Raw genomic sequence first — 25494 nt, 5'->3', positions numbered from 1 at the left:
GCTTTGGAAGGGATGGTGACCTGGAAACTCATTTGCCTGTATATCCTCATTGTTAAAAACGTGAAAGCGCTTACAAAGCATTTTTTTAAACTTTTAATTTTATATTGGAGTATAGTCGATGACCAATGTTGTGTTAGTTTCAGGTGTACCACAAAGTGATTCAATACATGTACGTGTATTTATTCTTTTTCAAGTTCTTTTCCCATTTAGGCTGTTACATAATATTGACCAGAGTTTCCCTGTGCTATACAGTAGGTCCTTGTTGGTTATCCATTTTAAATATAGCAGTGTGTACACGTCAATCTCAAACTCCCTAACTATCCCTTCCCCCCCACCCTACCCCCTGGTAACCATAAGTTGGTTCTCTAAGTCTGTGAGTCTGTTTCTGTTTCTTACAAAGCATTTTTAATAAAAGTCCAAGAGGCAGGCAGATAGGGAAGAAGAAGGTAAATGAAAAAAGAGCTATTCCCAGATCCTCCAGAATTTAGATGGCAACCCCAAATATGCCTTGAAATAGCCTGTTATAGTGGAGAGCCCTGTTACAAAAGTAAAAATGAACCTCTGTCCTAAAAATGACAACCTTTAATTCAAAGGAGTAAAGGGAGACTGAGGAAGTGAAGCTAATCCGGAACAACTTCGAGAAAAAAGAGAGTTTTTAAGGTTTGCAAGCAAAATAGCAAGTGACCTGAACTGCTTTCCATTTTGGTAGGATTTGGCCCTGGAAGAAGCTGTTCTGGAGGAGCTGACACAGAAGGTGGCCCAAGAACACAAAGCCCACAGGTAAGGCGGGGGCCGCCTGACCCAGCACGTGGCCACCGTCCTGTCCTGTCTGAGGCAGGAGACGTTCGGCCCCTCCCCGCAAGCCCCGGCTTGAGTCAACACAGTTCTGTTTCTTGTAGCAAGTGATTCAGCTCTGTTCTGAGAGTGCATGTAGATTTGAAAACTGTGCTACCACTCCCCTTTCTATTTTTCTCTCTCTCCCTTTTGTTTTTTCCTCCCTCCCTCCCTTTCTTTTTTTTTTTCTTTTTTCCTTTTTTTCTTTCACACCAGTTGGCCCACACAGATGTGGAGTTGTTGGCCAGAGGAATTCCTCTCTGTGACCTTCCTAAAACTGTTGCCAGACCTGGGAAGCCTGGGACTGCTTGTGCTGAGTGCAGACCTCAAGAGCTGCTTTGGGTGGGAAAGTCAAGGTCAGGAGGGAAAAGAGTGAGATTGAAGGCATCCCTGAGAGCTTGATCAGGGCCACGTGGAGCTCTTTGGGACATGTGCAGTGGTCCTAGACTCTTCTCTTATCTTGGTTACTTGGCTCCCAAAATATCATCCTCATAAACTTTTGCCTTTCTTCCTTTTTTCCTTCTTTCTTTTTTAGCAGTGGAGATTTTTTTCCCAGGTGGGAGAAAAATACATTTTTTTTTTTTTAAAGCAGGCAGCATTATTCACCAGGATGTCTGGAATAATTATTTAGTGTTTATAGGGCTGTGGCTCTTAATTATATACTTTACCTTCCTCTTATTATTCCCTGTTGAGTAAAAAGCTACTGAGGAATATATTAATGCATTACTTAGTAATGCACCATGCCTGCACAGTTGGTTGGGTGACAATGGCTTTTCCCAGAACTAAAACCACAGTTCTGGAATTTGCCACCAGGAGGGTAGGATCTTCCACTGACTTTATTGCTCTTAACCATTTCCTCCTTTGATGCTCTTTTGATTTTAGTGGCATCCTGCCAGCAGAAGCTGAGCTTATGTACATCAATGAGGTGGAACGTTTGGATGGCTTTGGACAGGAAATCTTCCCTGTGAAGGTAGCATACCCTCTCCTTGCTTCAGTCGTCTCAGAACAGCACAGGCATTTGGAAAACCAGTGTTGACTGAGAGCAGAGAGCCAGAAGGCTTGGCTTTCTTACTGCTACGTGGCATTAGCTGGCAAGTCCAATTTACTTTAGGTAAAGCAAACCCTTTTTCGTAACGGAGAGGGTTTGAAGCTTTCCATGGTCTTCAGCAGAATATCTCATTTGTAAGACAACCTTCTGAGTGAGTACCAAACACCAGCCCATTTGGTGCCAAGAATTTATCGAGGCCACATCCAGCCTTCCAATGGGACAAGGAGCAAACATCATGCGTGCCTTAATACAGACCCTCCCCAGCAGTTTTCTTGCCCGTGCTTCTTTTCTTTTTTCTTCTTTGGGCTGATGCGGTGATAATTGTTTGTGAGGAAGGATGAAACATTTCCTGTATGCAGTCATACTTTACTTCTCCAGCTCTACAGAGCCTCTGTTGTGGGTTCCCAGCCCGTTTGGTGTTGTCTGGAAACTATGCCTAGGAAGTGGTTACAGCACATCCCATCCTTTGCAACAAATCCACCTCCTGAAGTGGGTGTGGTTGGGGGGGTCATGGTGCAAGGTCATTTACAGAGCTGAGCCCATCATCCAAACTCATTTTCCTCTCTCTGCTGACCCACTTTGCAAAAGATGGAGTTTTATCAGAAACCTAAAGCAACTGGCACATCTCGGCAATTTGGGAGATGCCTGCAGCTTCAGCATAAACATTTCACTCCAGACTGGCTCCGCTGGCTGTTGTATAAGTGTTCTGTTCCCCCTCTGTTGCACGCTTGCAATTTGCCTTAATGAGAACTGCCCATGTGTATCAAGTAGAAGCGAGCAGGGTGGCCGCAGCTTCCAAAAAAGGCTAAATGGCTCTTTTTTAGATTTGTTTAATTTTCTTTTGCTTCTCTAATGGCTGCCCTTCATAGGGTTGTAATCCATTTTCCTTGCAATAATACCTTATGAAACCATCTGCATCCCACTTCCATTTCACCCACCCATATATAGTCATGCCATTTTGGAAAATCACAGTAAACTTTTCTCCACTTCTAGAAAACTGACTTCTCAGGCCCTGGAAGTTGGAGGTTTTGTCATGGTGGTCATTTGCTTGTGTTGTCTTTAGTAATTCTGAACTGTGGGAAATAGAGGCAGTGGAGACAGTGTTGAAATCCACCGTGCTTGGTTCTGATGTGTTTTCTAGTCTGTCCTTCAGTGGGAAAAGTACAAGGGAGATACCAGAGCTTAGTCCGAGTGGGCAGATAGGCACGGCTGACTCACTGCCAGTGGGTGTAACTCAGCTGGGCTGCTGCTTTTTTTTCTTCCTCCGCCACATATCTGTTCATGACTCAGGTGACCACCTACAGACCACATGAGTCCTGGCGACCCAAGGGCGATGGGTGGGGCCGCAGTAGCCGTGTGGGCAGTGAGGGGGTCAGCTCTAAGTGAAAGAGCCACCAGGGAAGTGTGCAGGGGTAACCTGCACATGGGGATGGGGTCCCTTTGGGTTAGTACAGGTCCTTCTTGACCACGGAAGGTTTAAAAAGTGTGTTATGGATATGTCCCAGGGAAGAACATTTATGTTTAGTGTGGGTTTTTCCATGAGTGGTTTCTTAAAAATTTTCAAGGTTCAGGGCGGGGGTCCCTTCCATTTCCTGACAGGTCTGCCCTTCCCCCTCCACAAACACAGGGGTGGCCGCCGCCTCCATCCTCCTGTATTGTCGGAGCACGTGGGCGCGGAGGGACGGAGCTTCTGGAATGGGTCATACAGAGTCTGGAGCCTCAGTCCTTGGCTAAGTTGTTCTAACGGGTATCCGTTATGTGTTTTTTCCGTTGTCTCACCCTGGTGGCCTGCCCCTCCCATGTCCCCATCCACTCCCACCAGACCTCTGCACCCACCTACTGGCAACGTGCCCAGAAAAGTCTTTCTGCAGAATTTTCCTGTTTCTTCCCGTCTCTACTTCACCTATCTTCTTTTCCCTCACAGATTTTTCTGTAATACAGCTTACCTTTGAACGTCTCATAATTACCGAGGCCCTCTTTTTAAAAATTGTATTTATTTATTTATTTGTTTGTTTGTTTGTTTATTTTGCTGTGTTGGGTCCTCGTTGCTATGCGTGGGCTTTTCTCTAGTTGCGATGAGCGGGGGATTCTCTTGTTGCGGAGCACGGGCTCTAGTCGCGCAGGATTCAGTAGTTGTGGCTCGCGGGTTCTAGAGCGCAGTCTCAGTAGTTGTGGCTCACGGGCTCTAGAGCATAGGCTCAGTAGTTGAGGCACACGGGCTTAGTTGCTCCGCGGCATGTGGGATCTTCCCAGACCAGGGCTCGAACCCGTGTCCGCTGCATTGGCAGGTGGATTCTTAACCACTGCGCCACCAGGGAAGTCCCCGAGGCCCTTTTTTCCTCCCCAGTTCTTTCTGTCTTGGCTTTTGCCATCAGCAGCTGTCTTTCCCTTTCTCTCTCTCTGTTAGAAGACGCCTACTTGAATGGAAGCTTCGGGAGGTGGGTTGAGAAGAGGTCCTTGAGAAGGGACACTGTCATCTTTGTGTCTTAAGTGGGATCAAGTATTCTGAGGGAGGTAGGGGTTTATCTTTTCCATCTTAGGTCTGGTTGGGCGTGGCCCTCCACTTACTCCACAAAGAGGATGTCCCCCGAGAGAAAGCAGGAGGCTGGGTGACAGTTTATTCACTGGACGCTGAGCCTTGCTCCCACTCTGCTCTCAAGAACACTGGCCGCCGGGTTACACTGTTCCAGGCGGGAGGCTGGAGGCACCTGACTGGACCAAGAGACCAGACCAAAGCCCTCTGGGTTCCTCCAGACAGGGCCCAGCAGGTTGCCCGACAGTGAAGCCTGTCGTCCCCGTGCCCTTCCTGTGCTCACAAAGGTCCCAACCAGCATTTAGAATCCCACCCTGGAACGTGAATAGACAGCCGAACATCACCACCCCCCACGATGCCCTAATAGGAACAACAGACGTCAACCCAGTGAGAATGAAGCAGCGTGAAAGAGGCAGAGAGTCTGCAGGGTGAAGGGCCCCCTGCCCAAAATACCATCCTATGAGTCTCAAGGATAAAAAATACAAATATGTTACCTCCTTGAAGGAATAGAGTGCTCTTAAAAGGGAACGTTCGGCAAATAAAAAAGAACTCTCAGAGATTTAAAATATGATATCAGAAATGGAAAACTTAATAGATAGGTTAGAAGATTAAATTAAGAGAAATCTCACCCCAAAAAACCCAAAGTAATGGAATGTGGAAGGCAGGAGATAAAATTGGAGGGCCAGCCCAGATGTGCAACATCTAAACAGTGGGAGTTCTAAAAGGAGTGAAAAGGGGAAACAGAAGGTAGTAATTTGAGAAAATATCCCAGAACTGAGGAACATGAGCTTCTAAATTGGAAGGCCAAGCATGGTGGATGCAAATAGACACACTCTAGGGCTTTAAGTGGTGGAAGTGGATGCCTTTAAGGGAGAGGAAATGGTGGGTCCAAGGCTGCTTTTAAGTAAGATCTGAAGAGGATTCAGTTCTTCAAACTGTGTGCGTAAATAATTGCACATATGCAGTATGCAGATATAATCAAACTATGTGCATGTATAATTTTGATTTAAAAAACCGAAAGCTAGGGTTAGAAAAGATATTAATAGATATTCATGAAAGAGAAAATCTTAACTGCCAACAAATCTGAGAAAATCCTAAAATTCTTTCTTAAACAGGAAATGTATTGTGACAAACTGAGATAAAAGAAAAAAAGGTACCTGTGTAGTCTATTAGGATGTGCATTGGGATGCGTCCCTTCGGACCTAGTGGCTTTTCTGCCCCCATTCCGTTCTATGGTTCATTCCACGTGTGGGCGAGAAACGGGGTGTGGTCCCCATGGGTAGGTTGCCAGACCGCTGGGGATCTGTTTCATCACAACGATCTTTTGTTGATCTTATGCAGGACAATCATGGAAACAGTGTGCACCTGGGCATTTTCTTTATGGGGATTTTCGTGAGAAACAGAATTGGAAGACAAGCAGTAATATACAGGTAGTCTGATTTGTCTTTCTCCTTTTTCCCCTCGAGGCGCTCTAGCAAACCCCATGGAGTATGAAAGTTATACAGATGAGTTACGGGGCAGACCAAGGATCAGAGCTGAGCTTTTCTCAACTCTGATAAGATCCGCCCCCTCTGCAGGATTTCACTGGTTATGGAGAATTTCATCTCACTTTCCCCAGGGGTTTGTTTGGGGATGGGGGATGTTCTTTCTTTCCACCTGACCCCAAGAAATGCGTAGTTGAACCTCCACTGAGCCAAAGAGTGGAACAAAACTCTATGAGTCTGGTTGGAGATGGGCTCTTCCATGAGTCAGGCCCCCATGGGATTACCTTTGCCTGGATTACCCATGACCAGTCATTAAATCCACACTGGCTTCTTTCCATTGCCCTGCACCCTCTACCTAACCACATGTGCTAGAAAAGTGCAAACTAATTTTTCTGTTAACGAAAGAGGTCTATTTGTGAAAGTGTGTTTTGAAAAAGCAATCAATTTGTTAGCATAACTGAAAGGACTTGGGTACTTTTTATTATTTTGACCCTTCAACCTTCTTTTCCATTTAACGTGAGTAGAAACAGCATAGGGAAGTGGCAGGGTGTCCCCTGCATTACATGTCAATGAGCTTGCTTTGTATGGGTGCCCACAGATCCCATCGTAGTATCAACAAGCCGAAAAACTGCATGCTTGCTTTCACTTATGAGGGCAGTATGGCCTGTTATTTACCGGAAAGGCAGCTTTCCTGTGTGTGCATCTGATAGGCAGAGCTGCGCGTCCAGGGCAGGTGATCAAAGACAGATCTTAGAGGCAAAGCACGGTCCACTTTCTGGAAGTGAATTCTTGACCAGCCGTGTATTCTCTGGATCAGCACTTAACTGCAGGTCATTTTGAGAAAGTTTTCCCACTAAAAGCTTCCTATTTGGCTTTTATTTTCCTAGGTCCCCACCCTGCCATTATTTTTGTCCATTTATTTTCTCTTGCTCTTTGAATAGAGACATTATTGAAACAGGAGTGGGGAGAGAGCTCTTTGGAGCTACAGAAGAAACTTTTTGACTCTTGGATGTATTCAGTCAACTCATATACCTACAACGAATTAAATAAAGTATATAAATACGTGCAGAGTTGTAACTATACACTTTTATGCCCATGTAAAGCTATCCAGCCATTTTGTCCCACACAGTTCTCTGTAGCTAAATCAGTGCTTGAGTCTGGAGAAGAGAAGCAGACACATCTTGGATTCTGGCTATCTAGATGAAATAGAAAATAGCAATTTGAAAGTTTGCTGATCATAAGCGCCTCACAGGTTTTGTTCAGTTTCCTTAGGAACTGCTTCCTTTAGCCCTTGCCTTGAAACCCTTCCAAGATGGGAATTTACTTCTACTACAGTGTCATGTTAATTGTGCCACTAAGGTGAAGTCATATGGTGGAGTGAGGAGTGGACCCAGAATTCTGGCAGTGGATTTGAGGGAATGGAGCTAGAGGATACCACATATCTCTTATCTCTTGAGACCTTCACTAAGGAGCACATAGCTGTGAGTCCACATAGATGTGATCTAATGGAATTGTAAGTCAGCAGACACCTGTAGATGTACGTAAAAACAGGTGGGACTGGTGTAATGGAAAGCTGATCGGAGGAAAACCTGGAAGGTATAGAACTCATCCGTCCCTGATGAGGAGAGTGAGTGAGGCTAAGTCATCCCCTTTGGCCTGAATTGCCTCATCTCCAAAGTGGAACGTAAATAGCCGCCTTGTCTACCTAAGAGAGTTGATAAAAGAACTGTACTCTATACAGATGCGAGACACCATCATTACTTTTCATTATTTCAGCAAACGTCTATTGTATGCTGTGTGCCAGGTGTACTTGGTGCTTGGAATACAGAGATGAAGAAAGCAGAATCTCTGCCCGGGGCATGAGGGCCTATGATTGAGTTTGGTTTAGTTAGGGATCTGGTCACAGACATGAACAATTGTGATACAATGTGGTGAATGATAGAGGACAACACTAGGCTCTTTCCTGGCATGTGGGTGCTTTCCTGGCATGTGGGTGCTTGGGGATGAAGAAAGGCTTCCTGGAGAAGGTGACTTCTTCTGAGTCTTAAAGGAATCATGCAGGCAGAGGTAGAAGTGTAATGAGCAAAAGCAGGATGGTGGGAAAAGGTGGTGGGCAGGGAATTATAGGTCGGGGAACAGAGTGAAGGGTAGGTAGTGTAAGAGATGATTAGAAACTGGCTCCAAGTAGAATGGGAAGCAGGAGCTTACCTTCCCTTGTCTGGTGGTTCTTTCTGTGTATCTCATTTTAGATAAGATCTCCATGAGGAAAGGGAAGGAAATGTGTGTGTGTGTTTAGATCACAAAAATGTAGGCACATTAAACACTCCCTAGGCATTTTTTCCAAGTGGCATAATCAAATCTGTAGTGTACATCGCAACACAGAACCTCTGTGGATTCTTCAGCCTAGATTCCTGGAAACACGTGATTTTTTTTTTTTTTTTTTTTTTTTTGCCCGCGCTGCGTAGCTTGTGGCATCTTTGTTCCCCGACCAGGGATTGAACCCAGGCCCTCGGCAGTGAAACCGCGGAGTCCCAACCACTGGACAGCCAGGGAATTCCACACATGACTTTTAAATGACATCCCCCTCCAGCATTGAAAACGGGGATCACGGGAAATGCTCTGTCCATTTGGAAGTGTGAAAACCTAGGCAGTGGAAGTCTCTGGCATATTTTCCTCCTAGGTCGTAAAGGAAAGTGTACTTTATTAACAGCAATATCTAGACGTCGTTTACATAGGATTTTTAGCTATTTAAATAGATACGTGTTGCATTTTATCTCCTTTTCTGCTTTGAGAGGAGGGACGTTTAGCTTTTAAAAGTATGGTTAAATCATAATTTGTAAAATGAGACTCAGTAGTAACAGATGACACTCCTATGCTGTCATAAATGCCTAGAACATCTTTGGGCAAATGCCGTTGGCTTTCTTCTGTGCAGGTGGAATGACATGGGAAATATCACTCACAACAAGTCAACTATCCTGGTGGAGCTCATCAGCAAAGAGGAGACTGCCCTCTTTCACACGGTAAGCAAAACGGACAGATGAAGGCAGGGTCCCACAGGCAGCTTGCTGTTTGTCTTCTCAACTTGTAATATCTTTTCCTCGCTCTCCACGTCATGAGAGAATAAATATTCTGTTGAACCCATAACTTTCCAATACTTGCCCAGTGCTGTCATCGCTCATTTCTGGAAGGTGGTGGGGACTTCATGCTCACAATGCTAGGGTTTCAAGCTGAGTTTTGACTCTAGGGTTTGGGTTCCTCCACCAGCCTTACTTGCGGTGGATCACATTGTCTGGCATGCCCTTGACTAGTCACCCCTGATGATATTGCATGGTAGTTTCTTTTACTGGCTGGTTTGGATTTTCTTTGCCATCATAGTCCAAGCCTGATCTGAAGCAAACTGGGTGGTTGCCTTTCTGTTGAGTGCCTATTTGAGAGCCAAGGCACTCCTTGCACCTCCCTGCCTCCCATTTAATGATGCTTGGCGTTCGTGCCACGCTCTGCCTTGATTCATTTACTGATTTTTAAAGCACTTGGTTTAGCATTATGTAAAGACACGCCAGATCATCAGTGTTAACCCCAGTGCGTTGGGCATCAAGGATTCTTTAGCGGACAGTATTGTCTGCCATCCTTGGGTGGGCTTCATAGACATGACCGCCACTGAATTTCAGCACACTGGTTTCTGACTCAGGGGGTTATTTTGTGCTTGACGTGAAGGGAGGAAGGGACGTGTCCCCGCTCAGGGGAATCCTAGTGAAATGCATATATTTGGGTTGGCCAAAAAGTTCCTTTGGGTTTGTATGGCCAAACCCGAACGAACTTTTTGGCCAGCCCGATACGATCAAACAGATGTTTATTTTTCCCCTGTTTCTTCTTCTCCAAGGATGATATCGAAAATGCCAAGTATATATCTCGATTGTTTGCTACACGGCACAAGTTTTACAAACAAAACAAAATCTGCACTGAGTAAGTAAACATTTCGTCCACCCTCTCCCTGGATCAGCTTAAATTCTTGTGCTTTAGGGATGGTGTAGATCGCTTTTTATACTGGCTCTTTTTCCTCATTCCTTGTAGAAGCTAAAGGGGCAAGTTAAAGCCGGGTGGGAGGGAAAGGGCTTTAATGATGAAGACTGTCTTGTGTAGTCTCTATGCCTAGGGAGAAAATGATTTGCAAATTGACTGTGAATGCTTGACTTCCCGAACGGATTGGCCGACATCAGTGCCTTTCCAACCTCTGCCGTGAGTTTGGAGGAACCGAGCGGTTCCTAGTTTTCCGGGGCGGCCCTTCGCGTCAGATGTAGAGTGTGTTCAGAAGCAGGTAGCAGAGTGACGAGCCAACTTGAAAGAGAAGAAGCTGCTGTCATCCTCAGCCCTGTGTTGCTCACACAGTTGGCTAACGCTGCATGTGCCTCTGGGTCATGTCACCCGCCTGTAAATGAGAGGCCAGGGTAATTAGAGGAAGACTTGGAAGACGCTAATAGATGTCACAAATCCATGTGTGTGTGTTTTCAATTTAATTTGGAAGTAAAGATGATAAAGGGAGTCTGATGAGGGAACTTAACTGTGACCTGACCTTGGATATAGCGTGCCGGGCTTACACTATCATAGCCTTTCCTTTGGTTGCCTTCAAAAGACGTTCCTCAGCAGAGTACATCAGCAGTTGGGGAGCCCAAGGTGCTTAATTGTGTTTCAAAGAACTTTGGGATGTAAATGCAGGAGAAGAACTGCTTTCCCACGTCCCCAGTGGACGCATGCAAGAGTGTGAAAATGCTGTCCTAGAGCAGTTCCTGCTTAAGAAGGTGCTGCTTTAGAACTGGAGCATCAGGTCCTGGCAGACTTTTTTCTCTACGTGATGGAGGCTCTTTCAAACCAGTCGTTGCCATTGGTCACTGTCAGAGTCTGAAAGTATATTTGATAGTACAGTCGGCCCTCTGTATCTGTGGGTTTCATATCCACGAATTCAACCAACCATGGATCAAAAAAAATTCCAGAAAGTTCCAAAAAAGCAAAACTTGAATTCACTATGAACCGGCAGCTCTCTACATTGTGTTAGGTATTATAAGTAATCTAGAGATGATTTGAAGTATGTGGGAGGATGTGCATGGGTTATATGCAAATGCTATGCCAGATGATATAAAGCACTTGAGCATACATGGATTTTGGTATCCGAGGTGGGTCCTGGAACCAATCCTCTTTGGATACCAAGAGATGACTATATAGAATTAGGTCTGCCAGCAAAGTTTGCAAATGTAAATCAGAAGAGCACTAATTAGAGAGCAGCAATTTAAGCCACCATATCTGTTATGGGTACACACGTGCATACACGCGCATGCGCGCATAGACACACACACCATTCTTTTGAACAGATTCCCTATAGGTCACATCTTTGCAGATCTCTGCTGTTGCCTTTGATTTGTTGGGGTGTCTTTGACATTAACAAGAATTCTATAGTTGACTTCTGTAGGGTGAATTTAAAAACAAAACTATTTTGAGAAGTGTAGTCTTCACTGTAGTCTTCTGGTTTGATCATTTCTTAGCAAGTGGCTTTAACATAAAATGTTCTGAGTATTTGTATTTCTTTGGTGGCCTTTTCTTCTTACATGAGTGACCATCACATATTAGACTGAAAATTAAGGAAATTCTGTTTTCCTTTCTACTTCTGTAATAATCATTCCTTTCTTCTTCATAACCATGTATGGGAGGTTCCTAACCTCTTATCTGATAAAAACTGGGACTCTCTAAAAAGCATACCCCCTACCCCACATAGACAGTAAATTCTGTATATATTGATAGTTTCAGAGCCTCGGCATGGGCTGCATGAAGGCTTGGATTAGCCCTCTGGAGTTTTATGATATCAGCATCATCTGAACATCATCCTTCTCCAGAGGTCTCCACTCTCTAACCTCTAAAAGACTGTTGTTCATTTTTATTTCCCTTATAATTTGTCTTTAGAAGTAAGCCTCGTTCTTCTAATATTACTTTGTAAAACATATTATAAAAGTATCATATGTTCCAAACATTTTGAAAATAAAAAAAGAACAAAAAAGAAATCGAAATTGTTCTTAGCTTCAGCACCCAGAAATAGAAAATGTTTATGTTTTGCTGTAATTCTTAACTCATCTTTTCTCCTTTCCCCTCTTCACCCTCTCTTGTCTATCTGGTCTTCTTGTACATGGTAAATAATAATAACCAACCTCATTTTTCTCAACTTTTCATGTAGACAATCAAATTCTCCACCCCCTATCAGACGCCAGCCCACCTGGAGCCGGTCCTCCCTGGTATGTATGAAATCTTCAGTTATCAAGTCCTCTGACTGTCGGGGAATGAGTGTCCTTTTGTTGTTAACTTGAGGAGAGGGATGACTAGGGCATCATGACTAGGTCGTGACCTCCTGACCAGGAGAGATATGGTGAGAACACAGAAGGGCATCAGTCTGCTATGCAGGTGTGATGCACACCCATTTTGTCCCTCTTGTGCCCGCCCATGTCCGTCACTTTTCTAAGTGTGACTCAGGGTTCACCCCCATGAATTTTAGTCTGGGCCGATGAAACCATGTTCCTTGAGCACGCAACCTACTGTGTGTTTTTTTCCACTTGCTTTATCTATCTTTATCTATCTATCTTTATCCACTATTTCTGATTTTTGCATATAAACGTGTCTTCAGTTATAATCTCCACAAATTCTTTTATATTCACTGCCATAGACAGAGTTTAATAAACTAGTCAGAGAATGTCTACTTTAAATGAGCAAAAATTGAAGGAGTCTAGTTGATGGTCTGAGGTAGAGTATTCAGTGGGGAAAAAATTAAAATTAATTAATTTCCTAATTTCAAGGCCAACAGAATTTGAGTTGATCCACTTTTCTACCTACCATTAGCCTTTCTTTAAAAACTGCTCTACTAATCATGTGAATAAGGAAACACAACTCATTTCAATGCATGTGTTCTGTCTTAGACTGTGTTTTATTTTGAGAATTACTTAAGGATGATATCATAGCAAGACGTGGGAGAGTTAGTTTCCTTTAAACTGTCTACTTGTTTTACGTCATAATTCTTTTATTTTAGATTATGATTTATTTTACACAAAATCAAAATAAACATGTGACCTTTAAATGTTTGTAGGTTGAACAGTTCCTTTGAGTTGATGGGAGAATAAAATTGAATTTTTCTTTATACACAATATATATCCTATAACACATCTTTAACTTGTCTTTTAAAAGGAACTGTTTGAGGATTTTTTTTTTTTTTTCTTCTGGAAAATGCATTGACATGAACTCTTAGAATTCTAGGGTTTGGTCATCATATCACATAATATTGATAATTCCTGCGAACCCATGTGAATATTATTAATCTCTGTGTTAATGCGCAACATCTCACAAGAGGTCTTTGCCTTGGAGATGTAGAGGGCTGCTTTGGGCTTCTCCCCTGAAGTACCAATAGATTTGTTCACAGCATTGGTTTCCTTATTCTTCTCCTTTGTTGATATTATTTTCCTTTTCCCTTCCTTAGAGTCCACATGTCTTTACTAGTGAGATAAATGTTCACTTGTGTCCATGAAACACCAGGGGAAGCAAAGTGTTTTAGGGCTATCTTGTGATTTGATCTCATCCTAATTATCTAGAGAAGATACAGAGGCTTTCCTGTTCTGTTTGGATGAAGATAATCTACAGGAAGCCAGATTCCTGGCTTCTCCCTTTCCTCTGCCCCTTAGGATTAAACCATTTCAGCAAGAGTTCCTTGGGATGAGTGAGAGTAAAACCAGAGAACATTGTCTCCTTTGGGCTTCCTGGCTGATAACAAGGGCTCCTGATTGTTGTTTTTCTCTTGCCCTTCTGGCTCCTGTATTATGGCATCTAATTTGTTTTTGTGTTGGCAGATCTGGAGAGAAACAGAATAGTATATTGGAATATATAAAGAGACAGAATAAATAATCCTGAAATGGTATTTGGAGGATTAGCTATTACTATTTCTCACTTGTATTGCTTACACACTTATGGCAGTTCATAAACAGTCACCTACTTATAGGATTTTTCTTTTTTTTTTTTTAAATAAGAGCAAGAGAAGGCAGAGGTGAGCCAACTTTGCCTTGCTGTAGATTTCTGTTCCCTTGTATGAATCCCTCCCTACTGTTCTGTTTTGTTCTGTTTTGTTTTTTGAAACCTAAAAACTGGCTGTCCAATCATGGAAAAATTGAGTTGAATTAGGTATTACCAAAAAGAGGAAAAATATTTTTAAATTGCTACTCAAAAACCAGCCAAGAGAGATTTGGGAATATTTAGAAGAGCTGATACTCTGAACTACTTTCTTAGATTAATTTCAATTCTTTATTTCTTCTACCCTGATTCTCTTTAATTTTTGGATTTCTTGTCTTCATTACCTTCTTTATTTGCCCTTTTGATGCTTAAACATTATTTGTAGCAAAGGAAAGAGTAGATGAGTTATTTGCCCAGCCTTGGACTCTGCGTAGTGTTCTTCTTCTGTTGAGGAATACTGAGAAAGTGTGACCCCTGCTGGCTTTGTGGGGTTTTTTTTTTGACTTGATCTCAGCTTCCTATAAGATTAATTTTAAAATAATCAAATAGAAATATAAGAGATCATCCTGTTTGGTGGGTTACAAGCTTAAACTTTATTTTTTAGTATCAAAACTCTTCCTTCAAACACATTTTTACCTGGAACCCTAATACATGAATAAAATGGATAATGTTGGAGGGAGGAGACTGATTTGAGTGACAGGAAGCTGAGACCTACTGAGGTTAAATGACTTGCTCTAGACCGTATTAGCCATTAATCATATATCCTTTCTCGGCTCCCCAGTTAGTGAAGCTCTCTAAGCATTTTGGTGTTTTCTCTAAAAGTTGTACCCTCCTCTGCAGCATGGAGTTATTCAGGTTGAGTCTAAATGTCCATCTTTAAGAGTCTTATGGCGAAGAGTCCTCACTGAAGGGCTAGATGGTTGAACTGGATCCTCTGCAATGGGAGGGTCAATAAGTGGTCCTGGGAACTGCACGCTCATTGTTAGGGATCACATTTCAGATTTTATATAAATTTGCAAGTGGGCCCATCTTAACACTCCCCTGTCCCTATTTGAGGCGATGTGGCACTGTGAACTAGGGTCATAGGTACAACTATGCTGATGGGTATGAACTTCAGGAGGGACCCAATTTTGAATAGAAGGAAACAGGCTTCCCTCTTACTCTCATTATGTTTTAGGTGGAACATAATAAAATACATCTTCTGAGTTATTCCTTTAAAAAAGGCATTGGGAGGGCTTCCCTGGTGGCGCAGTGGTTGGGAATCTGCCGGCCAATGCAGGGGACACGGGTTTGAGCCCTGGTCTGGGAAGATCCCACATGCCGCGGAGCAACTGCGCCCGTGAGCCACAACTACTGAGCCTGTGCGTCTGGAGCCTGTGCTCCGCAACAAGAGAGGCCGTGACAGTGAGAGGCCTGCGCACCGCGATGAAGAGTGGCCCCCGCTCGCCGCAACTAGAGAAAGCCCTCACACAGAAACAAAGACCCAACACAGCCAAAAATAAATAAATAAATTAATTAATTAACTAAGCACTTTTCATGCACTGTGGCCTTCCCTTTAAAAAAAAAAAAAAGGCATTGGGAGCTTTTCAGGTGTGTTAGAAAATACGTTCTAAATAGGTGCCTTCATGCTGATTACAGCCTCTTTCTCACCTTGAACCAGCCTCCCCATTCCCCCCTTCTTGTTTCTCCAGTCCTAAGCTTGGTGATGAGATGGGGGTGCAGATGCTTAGGGAAGGGTTGGGTTGAGTGTGGAGGGCAGAGCGTCTGCAGTGTGCCTCCCTGCAGGTGGGGTGAGCGATGGGGACCATCGTGTGCTCGCGCTGGTGCTCGTGAGTGTTACAGCCGTTTGTGCCAAGTCCTCCCACCTGCGCTGTGTTCTCTGTTTCAGCCCCGGCAACAACCGTACATCTTGCCTCCCATGCATGTCCAGTGTGGCGAACACTACTCGGAAACACACACTTCTCAAGGTAACTGGCTTGCCGCTGTCCCTTCTTAAGACGCAAAGTTGAGAACTGGTGATCGGTACTGAGACTTTTTTTTTGGGGTGACCGTGATACTTTCATTTTAACTTTGTCAGAATGGCAGCAGGCAACAGCTTGGATTTGTGAAAGGCATAGAATATCATTTACCCCTGAGAGGAAAATTTCCCCAGAATTGACTGCAGAGGGACTTGGGGGAAGGCAGTGAGCAAGTTCCTTTCTCCTCCTCCTTCTTGTAAGTGGGGTAGAGAGGAGAGTGATAGCTAAGCCCCATAGAATACTCTTCACCCTCCTTGTCAGTGTCAGAGAGCTTGTAACAGTCAAGCAGGTTTTCAAGGTGACAGAGAACACAGGCATCCAGAATAATTGAAAGAAATACACACAAAATCTCAGCCCCTCATTGTAACTCTCCTTTCCCATCTCTCCCACTGGCCCCTTTCTCAGTGCACTTGTTAAACTCTTTTATTCCTCTTTTTCTCCCTAAACACTCCCATGCAAAGTGTGTAAAAAAAACCCATTCCAATAATAATTATTCTGAGAATGAGCATTTATAGAGCAATTCCTCTCCTTAAGCACTTGTTCAGAGCACTTGCACTCTATTGTCTCATTTAATCCTCAAAATAAACCTAGGAGATACGTACTGTTATTATTTCCATTTGACAGATACAGAAACTGGGGTACAGAAAGGGTACGAAAATTGGTGTCTTGACTCTTGAGCCAGGCTCTGTAATCATTACACTATCTCAAAAAAGGAATGGGATTAAACATTGGATGTTGACAGTATGGTAAATGGATAATTTGTTTCTGGGTTATCATTTGCTAGCTGTTTTGAATCTCTCTGCACTGTCTAAATGTGAGCATGGAGACTAAGATAATCAAGATGATGTAATTTAATAAAACACTACTTTTTATAAGCAGACTAGCAAAGTTACCCTGCTTCTATGGGAGGGCACCAAACCCCATTAAGGTGGATAAAGGCAACATGTTCTCCTAGTTTTTCTTGCCTATATCATCTCATCTGGTCTATGTTTCCGCCCCTCCTCTTCAGGCAGCCAAGTGTTTTCAGTCACCTTTTCTGTTTTTTAATCTTTTCTGCCTTTGCTTTCTTCTACTCTGCTCATGCTTGAATCTATAGTGTAAAAAATGAATATACTTTGCCCACAGAAAAGTGTGTTGGCAAGAGGTTGCCTGCCTAGGGGTGTCTGTGTATGTGTGTGTTAAAGGAACACTGGACACCCAGAACGGGCCTTACTTTAGAAATCTGCTTTTTATCTCTTTAGGTACCTCTTTAAAGTATTATGAATTTTAATGTGAACCTGACCTCAGTGATGAAACCAACTCTAGAGGAGGGTTTTAGACAGTGGCTAGAAAAACCTCCTGATTCTTATTTTGCCCTCCGTTGGCTGCTGATCAGAATGAAGGAGCCACGCATGCTGACATCCTGACTGTGTTATTTGCCTTGTGCCTTGACGGACGCTCAGCAGTCCCTCGGATACAGGGAGTTTTCCCATTGCAGTCAGGAAGGTCAGCTCCCAGTACCCAATAACTTCAAATCTATTGCCCTATTAAAGTTCTTGACTTCCTGGCCCAAACATCCAGTTCTGTCGCTGAGCCCTGAACAAGAGGACAGGTCTCCCAATGTGAGGGCCATTGTTGGTGCCTGATTTAAAAGCTCATGGCCAAATCGAGAACTTAACCCAGGTGATAACGCTTTCCGTATGTGCATAGCTTTCTTGGTTTAGATTCACTTTTCCTCTTTAGTGTGCTTTAAAATGTTCCTTCCATATGTTGGCATCTTGCCCAAGAAATTACCAGTGTTTCCATGGAATATGCGGGTGGAGACCGTGGGATTTCCCTTTTTACAACTTCTGTAAGTGTGAGGATGAACTTGATTGAAGCAGGGCGGTGTGGACGTTCATGTGCCTCTGTGTGACTCCTTGCAGACAGCATCTTCCATGGGAATGAAGAAGCCTTGTATTGCAACTCGCACAACAGCCTGGACTTAAGTTATATAAACGGCACCGTCACCAATGGCAGTGTGTGTAGCATTCACAGCGTCAACTCCCTCAGTTGCTCCCAAAGCTTCATCCAGGCTTCTCCCGTGTCCTCCAACCTCAGCATCCCTGGCAGTGACATCATGCGGGCTGACTACATCCCGAGCCACCGGCACAGCGCCATCATCGTGCCATCCTACCGGCCGACCCCCGATTATGAGACGGTCATGCGGCAGATGAAGAGGGGGGTCGTGCACACGGACAGCCAGAGCCAGTCCCTGCGAAACCTCAATATCATCAACACCCACGCCTACAACCAGCCAGAGGATCTGGTGTACAGCCAGCCCGAGATGCGGGAGAGGCACCCCTACACTGTCCCTTACGGGCCCCAGGGGGGCTACGGTAACAAACTGGTCAGTCCATCGGACCAGATCAACCCAAAGAATACCACGGTGCCAAGCAAGCCCGGGGCAAGCGCCATCTCACACACGGTGAGCACCCCGGAGCTGGCCAACATGCAGCTGCAGGGCACCTATAACTACAACACGGCCCACATGCTGAAAAACTATCTCTTCCGGCCACCACCCCCCTACCCACGGCCCCGCCCCGCCACCAGCACCCCGGACCTCGCCAGCCACCGCCACAAGTACGTCAGCGGCAGTAGCCCCGACTTGGTGACTCGCAAAGTGCAGCTGTCCGTGAAGACCTTCCAGGAGGACAGCTCCCCGGTGGTGCATCAGTCTCTCCAGGAGGTGAGCGAGCCCCTCACGGCCACCAAGCACCACGGCGCGGTGCACAAGCGCCACAGCCTGGAGGTGATGAGCAGCATGGTGCGGGGCATGGAAGCCATGACCTTGAAGTCGCTCAACATCCCCATGGCCCGCCGCAACACCCTGCGAGAGCCGGGGCCGCCCGAGGAGGTGCCGGGGAGCCACGAGGTGCCCCAGCTTCCCGAGTATCACCACAAGAAGACTTTCTCAGATGCCACGATGCTGATCCACAGCAGCGAGAGCGAGGAGGAGGAGGAGGAAGCTCCGGAACCGGTGCCCCAGATCCCCGCGCTCCGGGAGGAGATGGAGTACAGCGCCCAGCTACAGGCCGCCTTAGCCCGGATTCCAAACAAGCCCCCGCCCGAGTACCCCGGACCCAGGAAGAGTGTGAGCAACGGGGCGCTGGGGCAAGACCAGGTGTGCCTTCCTCCCGCCATCGCCAGGGCCAGGGTCCTGAGGCAGGGGCCAGCCAAGGCCATCAGTGTCTCCCGGGCTGACCAGACGGCCATCAACGGGTCCTCTCTTGGTCCATCCATCTCAGAGCCCGACCTGACAAGTGTGAAGGAGCGGGTCAAGAAAGAGCCTGTGAAGGAGAGACCCGTGTCTGAAATGTTCTCCCTGGAGGACAGCATTATAGAAAGAGAGATGATGATCCGGGTAAGTGGCTTCCTCTCCCAGGGCATCTTTCGAGGGACAGTTAAACGGGCTGATTTCCACCCTCGCCCGCAGCCCCCTCTGCTCCTTTTCCATGATTTAGACATACATCCTCTGGGCACTGAAGAAAGCGCAAGGCTTATTCAGGGAATGTGGTAGGGATTTAAAACTCACTTGGCATATGAACAGGTAGTATTTCATTTCACAAAACTTTGTTTTTCACATAAACCTTCCATTCTCATTCATGGCTTCTCATAGGTGTGCTTGGTGCAAAGTGCTGTGATAGAGTCAGGATCTTACAGGTTGGTGGTGTTGAGATTGGTGTCTGGGCCAGCATTTGCTGTTTATTCAGGGTCCGACTTCCCGTTGCATGAGCTGCCAGGAGCTCACTTTCCTCCATCTCCTGGTACTTTGGTTTTTCCAGGGGAAAGCCTCCCCCCCCCCACCCCCAATTAGATATTAAAAGAGCAACATCCCTTCAGAGCACAGCTTTCTGTGTAGATCTAGATGTCAGGATCGTTCATCAATATCGTCCATGATGTATCCAGCTTTATTTTCAAATCTTCTTTTGAGAGATGTTTAACACAAATCCAAGAAAATTACAATGAACCCAGAAGGTTACCGTTGAGCTTCCATTAACCATTCTTATTCTATCGAGAATTCACACATGCATATTTATACACACACCACACTTGTCCTGGATGTATTCACTCCCTTAAAAAATTAAAAAATCCTCTCATTATAACCATTCAAACCTAGATTGACTTCTCCTCTGCATGTACCACAGCTGAACTATAAGGTAGCCAGGGCTTATTTTAGGAACTCCAGAGCAGTTGTAACTTAAAATGGGCTTTGATGGAGTTCATTAGACTTTTCTTCATTTATGAGTCTCCCAATTCTCCAGAGGGAATCAACCTGTAAAGAAGAGTAAAGACCCAAAGTCTAGTCCATAGCAACGTTCCTACTTTAGACAAACCTTAAGAACATTCTTAGCCTCACGGTTTTGGCCATCCGTGGAGTATTGCTAAGAATTTGGTACAGGCGTAACTTTTTCCACCTAGAGGGAAATTGTGAAAGTTGTGCTGTGCCTGTGGGAAATAAGACCGTTGGGCTGAGATGTGAGGCTAGGTGCCTTGCGGGGGAGCTTTTTCCGGGGGATGGAATGAGATGCGGGGCTGGGTGCCTGGGGGGAGAGCTTTCTGAGTTTGGGAAAAGTAATCACTGGTAGAAAGGGATTTTCAGCACTTCTTGGCCTCACACCCCTTTAACACAACTCGGTATCAAGATGGGTATCAAGAACCCATCAGTCTAAGCATTCAGCTGCTGCCTGCACGGTCCCCTAGCCTCACTTAGGCCGTATTCATTCTCTTCTCTTGTTACCTGTATTAAACAAAAGCCTGTAGCCAGATTCATGGCACTGGTTCCCTACATAGTGCTTCAGGCGTTATCACAAAGGAGCAAGGGCCTTTTCCACTGTTTCCATGTGTCCTCCCATCCCATCCATTGGGTAAGAGCGAATAGCCAATTTTACCCCTTAACTAGTTCAGGAACATCATTACCCCAGCCCTATGTCATTTTCCCTGGTTTTTTTTTTTTTTAAATGTGTACCTTCTTCTTCTTTCTTTTTTTTAATTTAAAAAAAATGTTTATTTCTTGGCTATGCCTCGTAACATGTGGGATCTTAGTTCCTCGACCAGCAGCTAAGATCCTGGTCCCATGCATTGGAAGCACGGAGTCTTAACCACTGGACCGCCAGGGAAGTCCCTTCCCTGATTTTTTTCCCAAATCCTACACACTTGTGAGCTCAAGGGCTGCCGCCCTTGGCTGGTGTCCCAACCTCAGAGTAGGACTTGGAGGGTCTTCAGTGAGCCAGGCAAGATGGTGACCACGCCACTGGCACTGATGCTTGGGATGGGTCTCTACTGTCTTTATGAAGAAACTCACCCCAATGACCTCCCCGCATCTCAGATGGCTGTCTGTCCACCCCCCCGCCCCCCACCATGGGTAGCTTTTGCCTGGCTTGTTAGGCATGGCTAAGAAGAGAAGGCTGTCAGGGCCTCCCTAGGATAAGAAAATGTGAAAATGTAACCAAATAGGAGCTGGAGGGAGACAGCTATGGTGAGAATTTGCCCTGCAGGCAACTCCCTCCCTCCAATTCTGGAGCTGCGGGTCCATTTGATGGATAGTTCAGGCCTGTTGTCTTGATAGCTTCTCCTGGCTCCTCCTGCTGCCTGGAAGGCATTTCACTGTCTGTAGTCACCTAACCCAAAATCAGGTACTGGGAATAGAAAAGGCCAAATCAGATCTTTGAATTAATTATTTTTGATCTCTGGTAATAAGCTGATAGGATAAGTGAGGAGGAGCTAAGAGAAACAGGTTATCACTGGGGTTTCAGTTTTCATTAGGTAAGTAGTAATCCTTTCCCAAGAAAGACAAATAGGTTTCTTTTGGCTTTGGGCCCAGTTGGGGTTACCTTATGGTGCAGGTGGGAAGGAAGCAGAAGGGCTGTCGGGAGGACCTTAGGACCATTTACAAAAAAAAATTTTGCTCTCTTAAAACTTTGCTCAACTAAAAGAGATAATGGGGGGAAGAGTCACAAAAACAAACTAATAAGCAAGTAAACTAACACCTCCACACACACACACACACACACACACACACCACCACCACCACCACCACCACCACCACATTTAAATCCAAAAATTTCAAAATCTGTCTGGGGTTGAGAAACCAGGGCCATTCTTAAGAATATTATACCTTTGGGACCTTTCTCACTTTCTCACAGTTAACCTTCCTCTGAGATGCTCCTTTGGTTTGTCTCATGGGTCAGCCCTGTCACTGGACCAAGCATCTTATTGACAGAATCACTCATAAAGGCCAGGGCTCCATTCTTTTTTTTTTAACTTTATTGAAGTATAGTTGATTTACAATGTTGTGCTTAATTTCTGCTGTACAGCAAAGTGACTCGGATATATTTATATACATATATATTCTTTTTCATATTCTTTTCCATTATAGTTTATCCCAGGATATTGAGTATAGTTCCCAAGGCTCCATTCTGAGTGTAGGTGGCATTGAGGGGTTGCATGTAGGGGTGTAATGCCATCCCCTATACCCACAATTAGAATAATCTGTACTGTGGCTCCATCAAGATACTTCTCTGGGGAGTAAATTTCTAAATGACAGACTAAGAAAAAAAAATACCTAAAAGTTTGAATAAAGAAAACAGGAATAAGGTGACTCCTTCATCTGTGGCAACCAAAGGAACCTGCAAATTGGTTTCACTTTCGTGTGGATCAAAATCATAAACTCTGTAAAACCCATCTGTTTCTATGCTTTATGAAGTCTCTCTGTTCTTTTGTCTTCTAAGACAAAATTATTTGGTGGAAAATGCTCCCATTGTCTTGCCTGAAATGAGTAAATGGAGGTTTGTTGGTACCTCAATCAGCTTAGAGGGCGTGAGGAAGCACAGCCATAGACCAAATAACAGGAGCCCTGACTGATCCAGTTTCAGAGTGTCTGTGCAGCTGAGGATAGAGAGGAGTTGAAAACCCACAAACAAGGGCCAGGTGTTAACAACCAAACCTTCCCCTAAGTGCTCTGCTCGGCCCCTAGATCCATATTCTCCCATGGCTTAGTCACATCCAGTGGTTCTTCACCATGGTCGCTGGGAGCCATGGTGTCCATTCCTGTGGGTCTTCCGGATGAAGCATGAAGGGTGCTCCTGGGTAGGTCATCTCCGGTGGCCCCAGGCTGTGGTATTAGTGACTTTGCTAAACCACAGCAGCTCTCATTTTGGGGATGATATCCCGGGGACCAGAGAGAGTCAATACAGGATTAACACCCTCAGTCTTAGCCCCTCTGAATGGAAACTTGGGAAGGTTTTTGTCTATTTATGCATGTATCCAACCTCTTAAGAATGCAACCAACAGTTTTTATAAGGTTTTTACTGTTTAATCTGTATAAAAGGTCCATCATTGTGATTAAGTTTGATTATTCATGAATCTCTGTGTCTCTTTTCCTTGTCCTGTCTTCCTTCAGCCCTTATCTTCCTGAAGTGCCTCGTGTACGCTGTTTTCTTGTGAGCCCCGTGGCAGGGTGTATTTGTATGGAGTCTTTGCTCTTGTTTGTTTGTTTGTTCGTTCATTCCTCTATTTTAAATAAAAGCTCAGGAGGCCTGGACGAGCCGGCTTCCTCCGGCACAGTGGGAATAATGGGAAGACTGTGTTTGAATTTGCCCTGCTAATGGTGATTGTCTGCATTCCTTGGCTGGGGAGTTACAGATTTGGGGAGATTAAAACACATTCCAGCATTCTCCTGGTATTACAAACAATGAGAACATGCCTTTTCTTGCCGCAAGAATCTAGAGAAGCAGAAGATGGCAGGCCTGGAGGCACAGAAGAGACCACTGATGTTGGCAGCCTTGAACGGACTCTCGGTTGCTCGGGGCTCGGGGCGGGAAGAAAGTCGCGTTGATGCCACCCGAGTTCCCATGGACGAGAGGGTAAGCGCTGGGCTTGTCAAACATGTGACTCATTCTCTGTGGTCTTAGGATTCCAACGCTCTCTCCTCGCCCAGACATGCCAGCATGAAGGCGTGTTTGACGAATTCATTCTTCAATTTGAAGCTTAGCAAGACCTGGTCTGTGTTGTATTAAATTGATCCTTTTCAGCATCTCATGTTTCTTTGTCAGGTTGGTGCCATGACGACCCCTAAAGACACCAGCCCGTACCTAGCTGTGTGACCTTGGTCAAGTCATTCAATTTCTCTGGGCCTGTGTCTTTATTTTTTTTTGCAAAATGAAGAAGTTAAGCAGTTGCTGTAGCTCTCAATTTCTGTGATTTTTGTGAACAAATACCCTTTATTAGGGAGTGATTCTTTTACCCACGCATTTATAGAATCCTTTAATACGCTGGCCCCTCGTTTGGCTATAACATATGGCTGATTTATAATTGTTAGGGTAATGCATTGTGGGAACTTTGGTTTTGAAAAGTAACCAGAAGTTGCGTGGTAGTGTTTCAGAGGTGAAGAAGCATGTTCTTTTAGTTCCTGAAATTGCTGTCAGGTTAAGAAACAGGTCATGTAAATGTAATAGAGTGCATTACAATAAGATTAGGGTTTTAGGTTTTTGCCAGCATGTATGAAGTATTAGCATGCTCTTAGAGCCAGAAGGGTCTTTAGAGGGATCATTTAATCTAATTAATACCATATTTTGTTATTAGTAGCTTGACCATGGGAAAAATAAAAGATGGGGCGTCTAATCCTCACAACTAGAGGACTGTGGGCCAGTATCATCTTAAAATTTAGCTAAGAACAGCTGTGTAAGTGGAGGGAAGGACGTTTGGGTAATTAAGATTAACAATCTCCTTATCACTAGAACTTTAAACAGAGGTGATAATAACAAAAATACTAATTTTGAATTTCAGCTCTTGCCTGGTCTGGCAGATTTGTTCTGTTTAAGGTATGAGTGAGAAGGAAATTGGTTATTGGAAAAGAGACACTAGCAGTATGGTCAGTAATGAGACCAAATAATCAAACATTAGTTTGTCCATCTTGAAACTACTTATTAACACCGTCACTGTAAATATTTTAAGAAATCTGGTGGTTTGGTTGGAGTGTTTGGTTAAGATAATTCAGAGAGCTGGAGATCAATTTCTGTTGCAGTTCAGAACCCTGAAGAAGAAGCTCGAAGAGGGAATGGTGTTCACAGAATATGAGCAGATTCCAAAGAAAAAGGCAAATGGCGTTTTCAGCACAGCGGCTCTGCCAGAGAATGCTGAGCGCAGCCGTATCCGCGAGGTTGTCCCCTATGAGGAGAACCGCGTAGAGCTCATACCGACCAAAGAAAATAACACAGGCTACATCAACGCCTCCCACATCAAGGTAAGAAGTGGGGGGTGGAGAGGGGCGTGTTGGGAAGGCTGGTTGAAGATTGCTGGGTTAACGGCAAAAGGGCAGGGAGGAGAAAACATATGGGCTGCCACTGTGCATCTTGGCTTGTCCCCAAACCGCAAGGGAGTGTTTTTGAACTCCTGTGCTTTTCTTAGTCAACTGGAAGGCCATGCCTATCACTGCACAGAGAGAAGGAAGCCCAGCGGCCTCAGGGAAAAAAACCTCAGGTCAGCTATTTCTGAAGCTTGCTCATTACAGAGGATTTAACTTTTTCTTCT

General features: G+C 44.7%; 1 protein-coding gene across 4 annotated transcripts in view; it reads left to right on the top strand.

Annotated features, from left to right (window-relative positions):
- The window catches only part of PTPN14 (protein tyrosine phosphatase non-receptor type 14), a 168561-nt gene that overhangs the window by 126137 nt on the left and 16930 nt on the right, over positions 1 to 25494 (top strand). For all 4 annotated transcript variants that reach the window (XM_082401376.1, XM_082401375.1, XM_082401378.1 and 1 more), the window contains 10 exons: positions 710 to 780; positions 1717 to 1804; positions 5757 to 5845; positions 8832 to 8919; positions 9780 to 9862; positions 12117 to 12174; positions 15816 to 15894; positions 17850 to 19327; positions 23685 to 23828; positions 24989 to 25207. In XM_082401376.1, the coding sequence (XP_082257502.1) occupies positions 710 to 780; positions 1717 to 1804; positions 5757 to 5845; positions 8832 to 8919; positions 9780 to 9862; positions 12117 to 12174; positions 15816 to 15894; positions 17850 to 19327; positions 23685 to 23828; positions 24989 to 25207 (2397 nt within the window). The remainder of the gene's footprint in view (positions 1 to 709; positions 781 to 1716; positions 1805 to 5756; positions 5846 to 8831; positions 8920 to 9779; positions 9863 to 12116; positions 12175 to 15815; positions 15895 to 17849; positions 19328 to 23684; positions 23829 to 24988; positions 25208 to 25494) is intronic.

This window comes from Balaenoptera borealis (assembly GCF_965194805.1).
Source record: "Balaenoptera borealis genome assembly, chromosome: 1".
In the NCBI taxonomy this organism is placed as follows: Eukaryota; Metazoa; Chordata; class Mammalia; order Artiodactyla; family Balaenopteridae; genus Balaenoptera; species Balaenoptera borealis.
The sequence above is the reverse complement of the archived record's forward strand: the minus strand, read 5'-3'. Positions and strand labels throughout refer to the sequence as shown.